The sequence below is a fragment of the Lampris incognitus genome, chromosome 8 (assembly GCF_029633865.1).
Source record: "Lampris incognitus isolate fLamInc1 chromosome 8, fLamInc1.hap2, whole genome shotgun sequence".
Taxonomy (NCBI): domain Eukaryota; kingdom Metazoa; phylum Chordata; class Actinopteri; order Lampriformes; family Lampridae; genus Lampris; species Lampris incognitus.
The window spans coordinates 7,448,588-7,467,012 of record NC_079218.1 but is presented as its reverse complement, the minus strand read 5'-3'; the positions used below and the strand labels follow the sequence as shown (position 1 = coordinate 7,467,012).

General features: G+C 46.7%; 1 protein-coding gene across 1 annotated transcript in view; it reads left to right on the top strand.

The window, feature by feature from the left end:
- Nucleotides 1-18,425, top strand: part of dscama (Down syndrome cell adhesion molecule a) — a 133,132-nt gene that overhangs the window by 59,555 nt on the left and 55,152 nt on the right. The window contains exon 4 of the mRNA XM_056285201.1: nucleotides 16,848-16,994. Coding sequence (XP_056141176.1) covers nucleotides 16,848-16,994 — 147 coding nt within the window. The remainder of the gene's footprint in view (nucleotides 1-16,847; nucleotides 16,995-18,425) is intronic.

Genomic DNA, 18,425 nt, shown 5'->3' with positions numbered 1-18,425 from the left:
AAGCCGGAGGTAACACGGGGATTTGAACCGGAGATCCCGGAGTTTGTAGGCAACGGCATAGACTGCCATGCCACCCGGATGCCCCACAATTCCTAGTGTTTTTGAAAGTGTTGTGTAACATCATTAACATGTTTATACTTGATCTGTGTATCTTTTACCATGATAGACGTAAATGGGACAATGACGAGGCAAAGTGCCTCAGGGCTCAAGTTGCCCTGTTGCCTCCTGATTTCAATATTAGTAAATTTCCACTTATATGCAGCTTTAATAGTGGTTTATTCAGTCAAGTGGAAGATGACGTCTTTATCCGTGGTTGACATATTAGGCCTTTAGCCTCGGGCTAGTATGTGTCTATTTAATGAGCAAAGGGATGCTGCTGCTGATTAGAAGCAGCAATAAAACGCTCTGCCTCCGACTCTGACTCAACCATGTCTGTAACCTATAGTCTTTGGACCAAGACGCTTCAATCTGAAATCTGTGATTTTCCCCGGTCTGTCCCTCCCCCTGGCAGCAAGGACTACAAGCGAGGTGTAGCAGCCATTATCGCTCCTGTCCTGTCAGCTCGGCTGTAAATAACTTCCCACCCTTGTAAGAATGGCATCCTAGGACCAAAGCGAACACGGTGACTGTAATGTATTACAGACTCTGTCAAACTGTAAGGCAACCCTGTTTTATTGTAGTATTGATTGTGGAATCGGTGGATTATCTGTCCAACAGAAGCATCGCCACATCGTCTTCACGTTTCCATCCTTTTTCCTGTTTGAGTAGGAACGTGTTTGCTGCTGCACCAGTGTTCATCCTGCCCAGTCAAAAACTTCAACAGCAGTATATGGAGAGTGTCTCCATCCATGGTAAAAATACCAGTTAGTAGGGCGTCTGGGTGGCGTGGCGGTCTATTTCATTGCCTACCAACATGTGGATCGCCGGTTCGAATCCCCATGTTACCTCCCGCTTGGTCGGGTGTCCCTACAGACACAATTGGCTGTGTCTGCGGGTGGGAAGCCGGATCTGGGAATGTGTCCTGGTCGCTGCACTAGCGCCTCCTCTGGTCAGTCGGGGTGCCTGTTCAGGGGGGAGGGGGAACTGGGGGGAATAGCGTGATCCTCCCACGTGCTACATCCCGCGGAGGAGGCGTGTGGTAGTCTGCAGAAAAAGAAAAGAAAGACAGTGAGTATTTGGTAGCCTGACTCCATGGTTCAGATTGACAAAATAAATATTTATTAATGGAGAAAAATCACAGATTCCAGCTTTAATTCTCCAGCAGTTTGTTTTTCAGGTCAGAACAATCAGGACAGAATTGCTGCCGTATTTGTGTGTGTTTGTAATCCATACGTAAAAAGGTTCAGCTTCGATCTAGAAATGCTATAATGGCATTTTTAAGCCATCTGCTAATGTTAGCAAGTGTGTTAAACAAGTGCCCTGTTACTCGTTTATTAATCCCCTTTTCCAGCTACTCGTTATAAAGGGTCATCAGTATTTGCTGATTAGCTATTGTCTTAAACTCGCCAGTGATAGTTTCAAAAATGACATTTTTTGTGTGTAAAACTTCATGTTTGTAGCTTTAACTTTACGGTAAGAGTGGATGTGTGTCTCCTCTCATCACATTTAATACAGGGAATATTGCTGGGTAAGCTGCTGGCAGCCCTGTGTTGCCATGACGACTCCAGCAGCTGTCAGCATCCCTCCTGTAAGAATGACAAATGATTTTTATTACAGAGGCTCTAATTTGCCGGGATACCCCTCTCCGTAGAGATACTAATCCCAGGCTGATCACATTGGAGTCACTCTGCCAATAACTCTGACCGGTCTTAACAGCAGCATATGCACTCCTGGCTGGACCATGCAAGCCCCCTTCACACATGCATTCTGTAGCATGGCCCAAATGGCTTTCCCAGCATACCGCGTCTATCCAGAAGATTTCCAGATAGTGTATTTCTTTACCTGAACAAAATATGGTTGCAAATTCCACATCACGAAATATACCTATGTGCAATAGTCACATTGCAGTGGATGCAGTGTGGGGCAAATAGGGCTCGTCTGTCACGTTAAGCTAAAACTCGTATTGCTTGATAGATAATGAAATTTTGCAAGATCCGCTTTTTATGACTACTTTTGAAGAAAAATGTTCTTGCAAATCTGACATACTATAATGTAGTGTGATTTAATGACTTATTTGACAACCACCCTATTTCCCCCTCTAAAAACAGCCTGATCATGGGTAGATTGATAAATTCTTCGCATGTGGCGCTTTGAAATTTAAAAGCTGTGTATATCTGTTGAATATATTTAACTTTTTATCTCCCCCCCTTTTTCTCCCCAATTGTACCCGTCCAATTACCCCACTCTTCCAAGCCGTCCCGGTCGCTGCTCCACTGCAGACTACCACATGCCTCCTCCGATACACGTGGAGTCGCCAGTCGCTTCTTTTCACCTGGCAGGGAGGAGTTTCACCAGGGGGACGTAGCACGTGGGAGGATCACGCTATTCCCCCAGTCCCCCCCCTGCCCCAGACAGGCGCCCAACCGACCAGAGGAGGCGATAGTGCAGCGACCAGTACACATACCCACAGCTGGCTACCCACCCACAGACACGGCCAATTGTGTCTGTAGGGACGCCTGATTTGTCCCAATTTCCAGAATGCATTTTTTAAATGCATTCTTATTTTTGCTTTTTTTACAAATAAATCTCCCGCTTCAGACAAATACCTGCTGTGAGCAGTTCACAGATGCATTCCTTGTGATTGGTTCACTGGATGCTTAACCTGACAATCTTGTGGTTTATGTGCACGTTGTTGTCCTTCTGGAATGTTTCCATAAATGTTACAAGGTTTTGAGCCCCCGCAAATTGCGAAAACAACTATTTCAGAATATCTACTCCAGTTTGCGTTCGCATAAGACCCTGACACAGAAAAGTGCCAGAAGAGCTACAGTTGTGTGTATGAAAGAGGCTAAAGACTCAGTCAGGCAAGGCTAGCAATTCTGGCTCCAGTCACGTTGTGGCTGCTTTAGACCAGGTAGCTTTGGTTGTAGACGTGTTATTAACAGTTTCAGATCACAATAGACCTCCAAGTCTGAGACCATGGTTCTCTACCAGAAAATGGTGGGTTGCCCCCTCCAGGTTGGGGATGAGTTCTTGCCTCAAGTGAAGGAGTTCAAGTATCGCGGGGTCTTGTTCACGAGTGAGGGTAGGATGGAGCGGGAGATTGACAGGTGGATTGGTGCGGCATCAGCAGCAATGCGGAAGTTGTACTGGACCGTTGTGGTGAAGGAAGAGCTGAGCTGGAAGGCAAAGCTCTCAATTTACCAGTCAGTCTTTGTTCCGACCCTCACCTATGGTCATTAGCTTTGGGTAGTGATCGAAAGGTGAGATCGCGGATACAAGCAGCTGAAATGAGTTTCCTCCGTAGGGTGTCTGGGCTCAGCCTTAGAGATAGGATGAGGAGCTCGGACATCCGGAGGGAGCTCGGAGTAGAGCCGCTGCTCCCTCGCATCGAAAGGAGCCAGTTGAGGTGGTTCGGACATCTGATTAGGATGCCTCCTGGGCGCCTTCCTTTGGAGGTTTTCCGGGCATGGCTAATTGGGAGGAGACCCCAGGGTAGACCCAGAACTCGCTGGAGGGACTACATGTCCAATCTGGCCTGGGAACGCCTTGGGATCCCTCAGGAGTAGCTGGAGGGCGTTGCTGGGGAGAGGGACGTCTGGGGTGCCCTACTTAGCCTGCTGCCACCACGACCCGACTCCGGAGAAGAGGCTGATGATGAGATGAGATCACAACAGAGATTATAAACTTGTGTTTGTGGGACTTCACTCATTTCACAAGTGGAAATATGCCAGAATTCTACTGGCAACTTTGGATCGAAACTACATATAGTACGAATTTTGTGAGAAACACTCCTAGTAATCCTGATAGTCGGTTAATCCTGGTGATGGATGTTTTGTTCTCCTGCACTTTCACAGGAACAGACAGGATATTTTTCGCTGTAATATTTACAAAAATACAGAAACTGGAGGAATGGGACATGAAACACTGAACATTTGTATCTGCATTTTAGGAAGATCAGGTATCATCATGGACAAGCAGCACAAAAGCAATTGAACAGTTAAGGCCAAACATTATGATGACTAACGCCATCTAACAGACCAGTTGTTGTCATCTCCAGTCATCCAAGTTTCAACACAACGCAGCCCTTTTCAATATGACGCTGTTTAGTCGCTGTCTCCAGAGTCCTCCAACAGACAGTTGCCTTGAGTTAGTACTTGATGAAGCTGAGATAAAAGATGTGATTTCTCCTTGCATTTTAAAAAGAGGCATTTCTGAAGTTGGATATATACAATAATAATTAGAAAGGTCTAGTGTTTCCAACAGCAGCTACAGTCGCAGTGCAGCGTAGTGCCTGTGTGCACACGCAAGGCAAAAATGCACAATATTGTGGACACACAATATTATCCCTATTATTATTAAAATGATATTTTTGGGGGCATCCGGGTAGCGTAGCGGTCTTTTCCGTTGCCTACCAACACGGGGATCACCGGTTCGAATCCCCGTGTTGCCTCCAGCTTGGTCGGGCGTCCCTACAGACACAGTTGGCCGTGTCTGCGGGTGGGAAGCCGGATGTGGGTATGTGTCCTGGTCGCTGCACTAGCGCCTCCTCTGGTCAGTCGGGGGTGCCTGTTCAGGGGGGAGGGGGAACTGGGGGGAATAACTTGATCCTCCCATGTGCTACGTCCCCCTGGCGAAACTCCTCACTGTCAGGTGAAAAGAAGCGGCTGGTCACTCCACATGTATGGAGGGAGGCATGTGGTAGTCTGCAGCCCTCCCCGGATCGGCAGAGGGGGGGGAGCAGAGACTGGGGCAGCGCGGACAAATGGGGTAATTGGCTGGGTACAATTGGGGAGAAAAAGGAAGGAAAAATAAAAAATATATATATTTTTTCATACTGCCCAGCGCTTTATGAACACCTGCAGAACTGTGCACATGTGGATGCACCCATTAACATTACAGTAGGTCTCCCTGTTGCCCCATCACTCCTTCACTGTCTCTCCGTCTGTCTGTGAAGATGTTGTTTAACTAATTCTAGAGGAAAATGCCTGCAGGAGTCCAGCAGCATGTTTTTTGTTTGTTTTTTTGAACCTTGAGTGGCCAAGGTTACGGTGACAGTGTCGGCCCCGCTCCACTCCACTGATACACTCGGAGACAGTCGCACAGCGGGGACACCGCCTCTCCCCTGCCTGCAGACTGATGACGAGGCGAGCTTGAGCTGCAGTGCTGAGCTGTCAACTCCACGAGGTTTTCCATATGTGTCCCCCGCACCGGCGCTGTTGATAGGTTCGATTATTCCAAGTCTTTTAGCATTGGGAGAGCGTGGGCAGCAAAGCGGGGTTTTTATTTTCAACAGCATTTGAAATACAAAGTACAGAACAAGAGGTCTTGCTTGTTATCATCCGACACCAAAGACAGATGTACAGGTCCAGGTCACCACACGGGGATTTCAGCAATGTTGGCTAATGAGAGAGAAGAGGGAGGAAGAAGAAACCCCTAATCAACAACAGCTTCCTTTAAGTAACCAGACCCATTTTTTCCGGTATTTTCCCCCTTTGTCTTTCTGTAGACGAGGGGCGAAAGTCGTCTTTTCCATGCAGCATATATAACTGACAGTTCCAGGAAAAATTTCCATATTTGGAGGATTTCTCTGCAGCCAACACTTGGTGGCAGCTTGTTTTCGATGCCACTAGGACATTTTTCAGGAGCTAGGCATCATCTGTACTTAAGTTTTTAGGGGGAACTCCGAGATGCAGACAAGGAAAAGACACGTCAACATTAAAGCCCAGGATCCTACGTATCAAACGTCCCACCTTTCCCAAAAAGGTTGAATATGTGGACACAACCAAAACATGTGGGCATGGTCCACTTGCGTTGATCCACACTCTCTCTGGCGAGGGTGCCGGGTCCTGGAAAACTTGGATTTCTGCTTTGGTGTTATAAAGAACCGAATCGAGGCCTTGCAGCAGAAGTCCCTCCAGGTCAGTGAGTCAGTGGTGGTGCAGTGAGTTTCCCAGGCATCTATAAGAATCTAGAGAAGTTTGGAAAATTTTTTAGGTTGAGGGCCTTTGAGCTCCTTCAGAAAAAAGCGGCCCTGTAAGTACCTATAAAAATCCTGTCTGTTATTGAGTTCAAATAATTGGCATAAGTTCTGAAAGCTGTCGGGTTCCCCGTTTGATATGATCCTACACAATGCGGTTTCTCCGTGGTGGGTCCATTGCCTGTATCCGTGGTGGTGTACCGCTGGTGTAAAGTTTGGGTTGTAGGCCGGTCAACTGTTTTTTTATTTCTCTATGAAGCTGGAATCATTTAACCGCCTCTGACCGCATTTTAATGGAAAGACCGACGCCTTGATTTTGTAACTGAAATATTTCTTTCACCCTATCGAGACAACCCAGAACCGCCCGTATTGGTGTATCCGCCAAAGAAAATTCTACGTCTTTCCATTTCCCTCCATATGTTGAATTACACCAAAGCACTAGTGATCTAACTGAGCAGATAAAAATAATCCCTCAAGTGTGGTAGTGCCGTGCCGCCCCTCTCCCTAGCCAGCTGCGGGGTTGAGTGTTTTATTCGAGGTCTTGTTTTTGTTCCATATGAACCTAGAAATGTGTTTGTCCCAGTCTCTAAACTGTCTAGCGGGGTTCTCCACTGGCAGAGCGGTGAATAGATAGAGTTGTTTGGGGAGGATCCAAAGGAGTTGAATAAAGTCCAACTTGACTTGGTCTGTATCCGTGAAGACGTTTCGCCTCTCATCCAAGAGGCTTCCTCAGTTCGTGCCCTTCTGACTAGACCAAGCTAGGAAGCCTCTTGGATGAGAGGCGAAACGTCTTCACGGATATATACCAAGTCCAGTTGCACTTGATTCAACTCCTTTGGATAACCATGACCTGGATGAATGAGAACATTCACAGACCTGTTTGGGGAGGATGTTCATCTTGATTGATCTCATTCTACTGCCTGTATCAAGGGGAAGCAGAGCCCGCCTGTCCATGTCCTCATATGTTTTCTGACTGAGTCTACTGATGTAGTTTATGGCCAAGTGTTGTGAGGTCACGAGAGAAAATAACTATTCTCTCAACTTTCCTTAGTGGTTCATCCAGCCATCCTCCATTATCCACACCGCTTTATCCTGCTCTCAGGGTCGCGGAGATGCTGGAGCCTATCCCAGCAGTCACTGGGTGGCAGACGGGGAGACACCCTGGACAGGCCACCAGGCCATCACACAGGGCCCACACACATTCACACCTAGGGACAATTTTACGTTAGCTAAGGATAGCTAAAAATTGTTTTTATAATGCTAATTTTGGCCATGCTAGCTACCGAGCTAAAGTTGTTTTGCGTATTTACACATTCTGACTAACTCCAATCATAGATATAAAATATATATATATAGTAACACATATCGTAACATATATCGTATATCGTAACATAATATATATCGTTATGTATCGTATTGTTATATATATATCATAACTTAGTGTTATACGGTTTATAAAAATGAAAAATAAAAACAATATTTGCACAGGGAACATCTGCCCACCTGACTACTGTATAAATGTGTGTAATTGTTTGCATTTGTGTGGCATCCACATACCATTATGCGCCCATGCATGTGTGTGTTCTTGTACTTCCATCTTTGTGAGGACCAATTTGAGTTTTTAGCCATCAGAGTGAGGACATTTTGGCTGCTCCTCACTTCCGTAAGTGTCTATTTCAGGGTTAGGACTTGGGTTTTAGGGTTAGGGATAGGATGAGGATCAGGTCAAGGTAGGGGTTAGGGCCCCGACACACACACCAGGACTGGGGTTTAAGGGTTAAGGTTAGGATGAGGATCAGGTCAAGGTTTAGAGTCCTGACACACCAGGCTGTCGGCCAATGTCGGACCGTCGGTGAGCGTCTGTGGCGCTAGTTTCTGCAACGTGTCTCGCACTAGTCGGACCCGTGTCGGCAGATTTTTGGCCGATTCAGTACGTTGAATTTGCGGAGCCCGCTGGTGAGAGAGAGATCGCTCTGATTGGCTGTTCAGCTTAGCGAGTCGGTGCTAAACTGGCAAATCAGGGCCGTCGGCTGCGGTCTTTGTGGTGTGTTCAAGTGCTGCTTTCTGGCCCAGACGGCAGTTCGACGTGAGGCGATGCAGCAGTCGGCCTTTGTCGCTGCCAATCGGTTTGTGTGTCTGGGCCCTTAAGGTTCGGATTAGGATTAGGTTAAGGTTAAGGTAAGGGATACGGTTGGGTGTTAAGGGCTGGGGAATAAATGGAGTCAATGATCGGTCCTCAGACAGATATAACTACAAGAATCTGTGTGTGTGTGTGTGCGTTTCTGTGTGTGTTTAAGTGAGCGAGCGAGCGAGGTGCTGCAGTCGGCGTTGTCAGGCGCCTGTTGGGATCTGTCAGACAGACAGGGCTGACATTTTTTTGATAATTGCTCTGTCTAGCTCTGATCTGAATTAGCATATGAAAGTTGTGGTTTTTTTCCCTCCCCCCTCCCCTCCCCCTTCAGTGGGAGCATATTGCTGTAAGCTAATTTGTAAGTCATTTCAGATGACAGAGAGCGGTTGTAACCCTGAGGTACTCTATCACACTTGATCTTTTATTTTCTCTCGCTCCTTCCTCCTCTCTCCATCCTTCTGTCTTCGTATTCTCTCTCTTCTTCTGCTCTGTCTTTCCAGCCTCGTCTCCGCGGTGGAATATTGAAATAATTAAAGCATAGAAGAAAAAACCCTTTTTACACTGGCAGCCCGAGGACACGTTCTGGCCAGATGGTCGCCCAGCGAGGAGAGGTCAAAGTGCTCAACTCCTTAACCGTGTGTCATTGTCATCCATGCTGATTAGAAACGCTTCCTTTTAGTCCTTGTTAGAGGATGGTCGCATGTCTGCAGACGCACAACCGCACCGATGGAAAAACACTGGAAAAAAACCCGATAAAACTGTAACAATAGCGTGGTAATAAGGCCTGACTTCAGTCTTTTTTCATTGTTACTGTTCACAATGAGGACCCATGATGAACATAGAATTTGAGAAAAAAGTACCCCCCCCCCCCCACCGTTTCAGCGAATAAAGAATCTACTTGAGAGGCTCAGTGTGGCTCGTACAGGAATTAATTGGGTCTATTGAATGGTGATCCACAGAAAGGGACTTGTGTCCCTGGCACCGCCGATGCCAAGCACCTGGGCGGGCGGAGGAAAGGGAAAGCAGTCGACTGGCAGGCGGGCACGCCACCTGGGATGAAGTGATGTCACAGTCGTGGAAATCTACCTAGAGCCGCGCTCACGCTTGTAGCATGCTGACGCAGGAACATACATGCAGGCTGGAAGAGCAGCGGATCTCGTCTCCGGGTGGGTGTTAGTATGCAGCAGGCGGTGCCGAGAGATGCAGGGGGAAGCATGGCGGAGAGACGCCGATCGTTATTATTGACCATCCCTCCATGCAGCCGTGTGCTGCATAAACACATTCACACTTGCACACAGGCGTGTGTGCAAACACACACACACACACACACAAACACACACACGCACTTGTGCACACACAAACACACCCACCAATGTGATTTCAGATATCTGCACTTATGTGCATACAGAGAAATGCCCTCACACCTTACAAGGTCATTCTCATTCCAGCTCAAGTCTTTCCTTTGAATATATGATTTTTATATATAAATACATATATACATATACATACACACATACATACATACATATATATGTGTGTGTGTGTGTGTGTGTGTATATAACTTTGTTAAAAGAAACACTCCACGGTAGAGAAAGTGCTCAACAAATAAGGAGCAAAATAAGCTGATGATTGCTTATAGCATGAAACTTGAGGCTTGTACTGTCTCAGAGAATTTGCTTGACTATATATATATAATATATAGTCAAGATTATATATATAATCATATATATGATTATATATAATGAAATGGTCAAACTGGAATTGGTGAAAATAAGTCATTAAATTTGAACAAAACTGAGTTTACGGTTTTTGCTAAACAGAAAAAGGATGGAAGTGTTTTGCCGTCTATAGATGGAGTTGATATTGAAAGAGTATCTGAGTTTAGATTCCTGGGTGCAATAACGGATGACAAACTGACGTGGAAATCTCATATAGCATATGTAAAAACAAAGGTGTCTAAGAATATCTGTGTTTTGAACAAAGCAAAGTACGTGTTAGATTACGAGGTAATGTGAATTCTGTACTGTTCACTTGTTTTGCCATATTTTAGTTACTGTGTGGAGGTGTGGGGCAACACGTACATGAGCAACATAAAGCCACTGGCGATATTACAGAAAAGAGCAGGAAGAATTATTCATAAAGTGGATCCAAGAGAACTCCCCAACTGGCTGTTTATTAAGTCAGGATTAATGAAACTTAAAGATTTAGTTGAGTTGCAGACATTGTTAGTTATGTTACAGGGCGAAAAGCAGAGTATTACCAGAAGATTTACAAAAATTATTTGTTTTTCGTTCAGAAGACGAGGACCATAGAAGGAAATGCAATTTTAAACATCGGTATGCAGTGCGGCACGGCGGCGCAGTGGTTAGCGCGGTCGCCTCACTGCAAGAAGGTCCTGGGTTCGAGCCCAGGGGTAGTCAAACCTTGGCGGTCGTCCTCTGTGTGGAGTTTGCATGTTCTCCCTGTGTCTGCGTGGGTTTCCTCCGGGGGGCTCCGGTTTCCTTCCACTGTCCAAAGACATGCAGGTCAGGTGAATCGGCCGTACTAAATTGTCCCTAGGTGTGAATGTGTGTGTTGGCCCTGTGTGACAGCCTGGCGGTCTGTCCAGGCTGTCTCCCCGCCTGCCGCCCAATGACTGCTGGGATAGGCTCCAGCATCCCTGAGAGCAGGATAAGCAGTTCGGATGGATGGATGGCTGGATGGACATCAGTATGCCCGTACTAGTTTAAAGCAGATGTGTACTTCAGTATGTGGCATCAGACTGTGGAATTCAGGAACGATCTGAAGCAGAGGTCTTCAAAGTTTTTCAGGCCAAGGACCCCTTGGCCGATAGAGACACGGCAGAGGGACCCCCTGTTACGTATCGTATGAAATTATGTTGCTTAGTAAACCATACCAACAATAATGTGATTCATGGGTATCGTCAACATTGTAATTTTTTTAATGAATATGAAGACTCATCTTTGCTTATTATAGGTTGTATTTATGTTAATGTTTATTTTCGGACATATTTTTGGTAGGAAAAAAGTTTGGGATCAAATCATTTGGCGGACCCCCTGCAGTAACTCTGAGGACCCCCTAGGGGTCGCGGACCCCCCGTTGAAGACCTCTGATCTAAAGGGCCGTATAAATATCTTTCAGTTCAAGAAAATGTGTAAGGAGAGAATAATTAGACAGTATGGAGTCGTCAGCTAATGGGTTTTCAGTTGATGGTGAATTATTGTGTGTGGCTTTTTGATTCTTTTTCATTTGTCATGTTGCTGTCAGTATTAGTTGTGGAGTAACTGACTGACTGACAGACCATCTATTCTGTTGTGTATTTATGTTTGCGGAAGGGGCAGGCAAAATAAGATTTTCTTCTCCCTGCTCCTTTTCCATCATGGCACGTGCAAACTGAGTTGTGTTGGAACAGGAATTGCTTGTTTCTCTCTGGAGCTGTGCATTACCACGAGCGGAGTAAATAATAATGAAATGAAATAAAATGACATATATATATGTATATGGGTGTGTATGTGTGTGTATATATATATGCATGTATATATATATATGTGTGTGTGTGTGTGTATACACACATATATATACATACATATATACACATATGCACACACATCATATACATACATATATGTGTATATATGTATGCATGTGTGTGTGTGTATATATGTATATATATATGTATGTGTTTATTGATGGTAAGCAAGGAATTGAGCTTGCTTAAGGAACCGCAGCGAATTCTGAAATGACAAAAAAGACCAAACTGAAAACAGGAGCATCAGAAATGGTGATGTAATTCCAGTGTAAATATATATATTTTTTATTTCCTGACAAATATGATAACAGTCATTTCCTTCTTTTACTGTTCCCAGTTAAAAAATATGGAAATGTATGCAAATGATAATATTTACACTTATGGGTCCGCGGTGGCGTAGCGGTCTAAGCGTCGGCTTGGTGTCGATGCAGTTGCCCACTGGGGACTGGGGTTCGCGCCCCGGTCTCGTCAGATCCGACTATGGCCGGACTCGATGAAGCAGCGATCATTGGCAACGCTGTCTTCGGGAGGGGGGCGGAGTCGGCTTGTGTTCGTCATGTGAATGCGTCTCTGTGTGTGTCGGAAAAACAGTGGTTCGGCTTGGATTCGCCTTGTCACGAAAGTGGGGAGGCGCTTTCCTTCGAGACTGCCGGCCGGAGAGATGCAGTTGGCGAACGCATGCAATACGAGGGTGGGTGTTTGAATTAAAATAGGGATCAATTGGCCACTAAATTGGGAGAAAAAAGGAGAAAATCAGAAATAAATTAAAAAAAAAAAAAAAATTTACACTTATACATACATACACATTTACTTACAAATGCACACATGTGTATAACGCACCAATACAGACCACTACATACACACACACACACAAAAGAAAGCAAAAGCATCTTGTTGTTGCTAACCAGAGCAGGAGACTTGTGTTGAGGGGAGAATGGAAGAGTAGATGTTTAATTCAGAACAGGAAGATTATTAGTTTGCAGCCTGATATGGAAAATTAGAAATGGTGTGCTATGAGAGAGAGAGAGAGAGAGAGAGAGAGAGAGAGAGAGAGAGAGAGAGAGAGAGAGAGAGAGAGACGGCGAGCAAGAGAGAGAGAGAGAGAGAGAGAGAGAGAAAATCAATGGCTATGCTGTGATGGAGGGTTAATCTGTCTTCAGTTCTGCTCCTGCTTGCTTTTCAATACCTAGGAAGTGACTAACTGTATTTTTATGAAGGCAGGAGAAGGAGAGAAGGAGGCTCCATAACGAACACGCACACACACACACACACACACTCATCAGAAAATACACACTAGCTCGCCTTTGCCTCCATGTTTTTACCAGTGCTTGTCTGTCACTGTAAAGAGCACCACAAGCTGGAAACCCCTTCCGGATATCAAATCCGCGGTCTCTCATTTCTAACTAGGTCAACATTCACTCACAATAGCCGCATCCTTGCTCCCATGCTTTCTCTGCCCCCCCTCCCCCTCGTTCCCCCTTAAATTTGGCCCTTTCACCACACTGTATTGCTGCACCGTTCTTTCCTTCCAGTCCAGGTTCCATAAAGTCCAGGTACCGTAAAGTCCAGGTACCGTAAAGTCCAGGTACCGAAAAGTCCAGGTTCCATAAAGTCCAGGTTCCATAAAGTCTAGGTACCGTAAAGTCCAGGTACAAAAAAGTCCAGGTTCCATAAAGTCCAGGTTCCATAAAGTCCAGCTACCAGAAAGTCCAGGTTCCATAAAGTCCATGTTCCATAAAGTCCAGGTACCGTAAATTCCAGGTTCCATAAAGTCCAGGTACCGAAAAGTCCAGGTTCCATAAAGTCCAGATTCCATAAAGTCCAGCTACCAAAAAGTCCAGGTTCCATAAAGTCCAGGTACCGAAAAGTCCAGGTTCCATAAAGTCCAGATTCCATAAAGTCCAGCTACCAAAAAGTCCAGGTTCTATAAAAGTCCAGGTTCCATAAAGTCCAGGTACGGTAAAGTTGAGTGGATATAGTTCACTTCAGAGGCAGTAACACTCTATTTACGGTCTGAAGTACTTCGGGAAATCCCCTAAATGTACGTGGACCAGAGCTATTCCCCCTTCAAAACCAGTCCAACCGGGCATCAAAAACTGAACTGTGGGGGGCCTCCAGGTGGCATGGCGGTCTATTCCTTCGCCTATCAACTCGGGGATCGCCGGTTCGAATCCCCGTGTTACCTCCGGCTTGGTCAGGTGTCCCTACAGACACAGTTGGCTGCGTCTGCGGGTGGGAAGCCGGAGGTGGGTATATGTCCTGGTTGCTGCACTAGCGCCTCCTCTGGTCGTTCGGGGCGTCTGTTCAGGGGGGCAATAGCGTGGTCCTCCCACGCGCTACGTCCCCCTGGTGAAACTCCTCGCTGTCAGGGGAAAAGAAGCGGCTGGCGACTCCACATGTATCGGAGGAGACATGTGGTAGTCTGCAGCCCTCCCCAGATCGGCAGAGGGGGTGGAGCAGCGACCGGGGCGGCTCGCAAGAGTGGGGTAACTGGCCAGGCACCACTGGGGAGAAAGGGGGGGAGAAAAACTGAACTGTGTACAGGAATTGTAAAATCCAGACATCCTCGCTGAAAAATAAACCGTTTTCTCCCGCAGTTTATTTTATTTCCTGATTCAGAACTGAGTCTGATTCAGCTATTTGAATCAAACCCAGTTGGCAGATGAGTGAAATATTCTAACAACATACATAAACAAACATCATCTGAACTGAAATCGAGATATAAACTCTCCGATTAGACAGCACCTTTCTTACATTTTAAGGTCATTGCCAACAGCTCTATCCATCTGCCTTCTCTCCATCGCTTTTTGCGTCCATTGCACAAGGGCCTGTATAATACATCTAAATCTGGACCAACCTGCTCTGACAGGAAGGACTAATTGAGTTATTAAACACCCCATGCAGGGCGTTATGATATTCCTTCCTATCTCATATTCCCTTTCCAGGCACATTCCTCTGTGAGGCAGCCGGCCCCATTTTAGCCCCGTCCCAAATGGGCTTCTCCATCATCGGTGACACGAGAGGACTCCGGCAGCCGCAGCGCACATAACTCCTCATAAAAGCGGATACCTCCACCTAGCTCCGTGTGTTCCCACAAATTAGCATGGCATTAGCATGATATTAGCACATCCAACCTTGCGCAACCGCGCCTCATCAAAGCGCTCTGTGATCCCTGGCCCGCTCCACTTAAGTCTGGAGGAGAGAGAGAGAGAGAAAGAGAGAGAGGAGAGAGAGAGTTCCCCCCAGAGAGAGAGAAGAGAGCGATGAGCTACATGATAACGAGTTGTATTTCACAGCCACACAACACACAGGCTTGTCACTGTGCCTCAGAGCAACGCTAAGCTAAATGGGCTGCAGCAGATGTTTGACGACTACAGCCACACCAGGCTGCGTCGTACCTCGGCTGATTTGCAAATATTTGCTAAGTGACTCTAATATTGCATTTCCTGTGTGTGTGTATATATATATATATATATATATATAAAAAAGAATGTGTCAGGCAGTGATATTCCCAGTGCATGAAATATGAATACACATTTCATTTCTTTTTCCCTCACGCTGTAGAATATTATTCTTTGAACGGGGACGTGTATTATCATCGATGCAAAACTGTTGAGTAAGGGTTTTGACCAGAACGATACAGGATTCGTTGTCTTAAGTTTGTGGCTGGAAGTATAAACCTGGCACTGAGTGCACATTTTCACTAGAGCAGCTCACGTTACATCACATCCTGATTGGGTGCTTAACATTAAAATTGTGAAGCGGATGCTTTGGCAGCGGTTCAGCAGCGCTACAGTTAGCTCGTCCGAGTCATCTTCTAGTCCAGTGTTTCCCAACCCAGTCCTCGAGGACCCCCTATCCTGCAGGTTTTCATTGTAACCCTGCATAGGTAGCCCTGCTTGTACTTACTCAACCAATCACCTCGCAGCACTTAATTGTGTGGAAAATCTGACATAATTCATTGTTGATTGGTTGAATACCCCACAAACAGGCACCTTATTCAGGGTTGCAAAGAAATCTGCAGGATAGGGGGTCCTTGAGGACTGGGTTGGGAAACACTGTTCTAGTCCACCAACAACCCAGAGAAACAAGGTGACACATCAGAAACACTTAAAAACCTTTTATCAAAGAGATTGGTTTGGGGGGCGTCCAGGTGGCGTAGTGGTCTATTCCGTTGCCTACCAACACGGGGATCGCCGGTTCGAATCCCTGTGTTACCTGCGGCTTGGTCGGGCGTCCCTACAGACACAATTGGCCGTGCCTGCGGGTGGGAAGCCAGATATGGGTATGTGTCCTGGTCGCTGCACTAGCGCCTCCTCTGGTCAGTCAGGGCACCTGCTCGGGGGGGGGGGGGAATAGTGTGTTCTTCCCACGCGCTACGTCCCCCTGGCGAAACTCTTCACTGGCAGGTGAAAAGAAGTGGCTGGCGACTCCACATGTATCGGAGGAGGCGTGTGGTAGTCTGCAGCCCTCCCCGGATCGGCAGAGGGGGTGGAGCAGCGACCGGGACGGCTCGGAAGAGCGGGGTAATTGAAGGGGTACAACTGGGGAGAAAAAGGAGGGGCAAATCCAAAAAATAAAAAGGTTGATTTGTTTGAGCAGGTTTCGGGTAACAGAGCTCGTCTTACTTACATCTCTCTCGCTGGTGTTTCTGTGAAATCCTACCTGGAATGAAACCACATGGGCAATACCAAGTGAGAGAATACTAAGGAGAGACTACAAGATAATAGTGGTGGGGGTGCAGAAAAATATATATATCATCAGTTATCTTACCACTGAGGATTATAATGTTGATCCAAAAAAACAAATCCTCAATGCCTTACATGTATTTTTTTTGGATGCACTCACATGCAGATATTTTTGGAGGGGTCGCAAGCACCCCGCCCCCCAATCTTACCCTAATCTATGCATCTATACAGATGGTGCAGCCAAACCCGAGACTAAATGCCAGGTTGTGATTGAGTGAGTGAGTTGGAAGCCAGGTCCCTGCGGCTCCCCACATCTCAAAGTGCTGTATTTCACATTTTGCCGTACATGTGCTGGTGCCGGTGAGTATCTAACCCACGCCGTGCCGCCGCTCATGTCTGCTGTCTTCTGTTCCCTCCCAGTGTCGCGGTTTCTCATCACATCCACGGGGGCCCTGTACATCCTGGACGTGCAAATGGAAGACGGACTGTACAACTACAGGTGTATGACGCACCACCGATACACAGGAGAGACCCGGCAAAGCAATAGCGCCCGTCTCATCGTCTCTGGTAAGACCGACGCCACGGTTCAAAGTGTACAAATGAAAAGATGTAAACTAGAGAAACCAAACAAGGCGTACAAACTTCTCCTGAACATGAGGTTGATCCAATAGATTTTTTTTCCTTTTGAGATTAGTGCAGCGGCAGTAAACATAGAACTAACCGGAAATACATGATTGGGCACATTTGCATTTTTTCTTCTTTTTTTTGTTTTGTTTATTTTCCTCTTTTTCTCCCAAATTGTACTTGGCCAGTTACCCCCCCCCCCCCACACACACACACACACACACAAACACACACACTTTTTACATGTGTCCAGCCAATTACCCCACTCTTCCAAGCCGTCCCGGTCGCTGCTCCACCCCCTCTGCCGATCCGGGGAGGGCTGCAGACTACCACATGCCTCCTCCCATACATGTGGAGTCACCAGCCGCTTCTTTTCACCTGACAGTGAGGAGTTTCACCAGGGGGACGTAGCGCGTGGCAGGATCACGTTATTCCCCCCGGTTCCCCCTCCCGAACAGGCGCCCCAGCCGACCAGAGGAGGCGCTAGTGCAGCAACCAGGACACATACCCACATCCGGCTTCCCACCTGCAGACACGGCCAATTGTGTCTGTAGGGATGCCCGACCAAGCCGGAGGTAACACGGGGATTCGAACCGGTGATCCCCGTGTTGGTAGGCAACGGAATAGACCACCACGCCACCCGGACACCCCACCGTTCCCCTGTTTGACACCAAATACAACAAACATCGGCTCGGCTGGCGTTGAGGGGGAAGGCATTAAGTGATCCAGACAATAATGCATATCACCCCACAATAGACCCAACAAATTAATAACTTCTTGCCCTTGTTTTGAAAACAGATGCCCCTTCGATGCCCTATGGGAGTCCTCAAGTCTGCTTTTTGTTGTTCATGTACAGTAATTTGGTTCAGGGTATAATGAGGAAAAAAAAGAAATTGAGTCGAATCGAACAGATTAGAATTAAACTGAACTATAGCAGCTTAGTTGATGCCATGAGACAGGATTCAGGAGTCCCCTGGGGTGGCATGGTTCATGAGGTAGACCGGGTCATCCAGTAATCGGAAGGTCGCTGTTTCGATCCCCAGCTCCTCCGAAGAGCGTGTCGAAGTGTCCTTGAGCAAGACGCTGAGCCCCCTGACTGCTCCTGATGAGCAGGTTGGAGCCTTGCAGGGCAGACGCCACCATCAGTGTATGAATATGTGTGTGTGTTAATGGCTGAATGTCAGGCAGACACTGTAAAGCTCGTTGAGTGGTCTGCAGACTAGAAAAGTGCTACATAAATGCAGTCCATTTACCACACCTCGCCACCACCTGTTGCATTTAATGCCCCTTATTTACTATTTATGCTTTATGTAGAGCATGAGGAAATGTGCTACATATACCAGTAAACTTGCCTTGCTTTGCCTTGCAACCCTT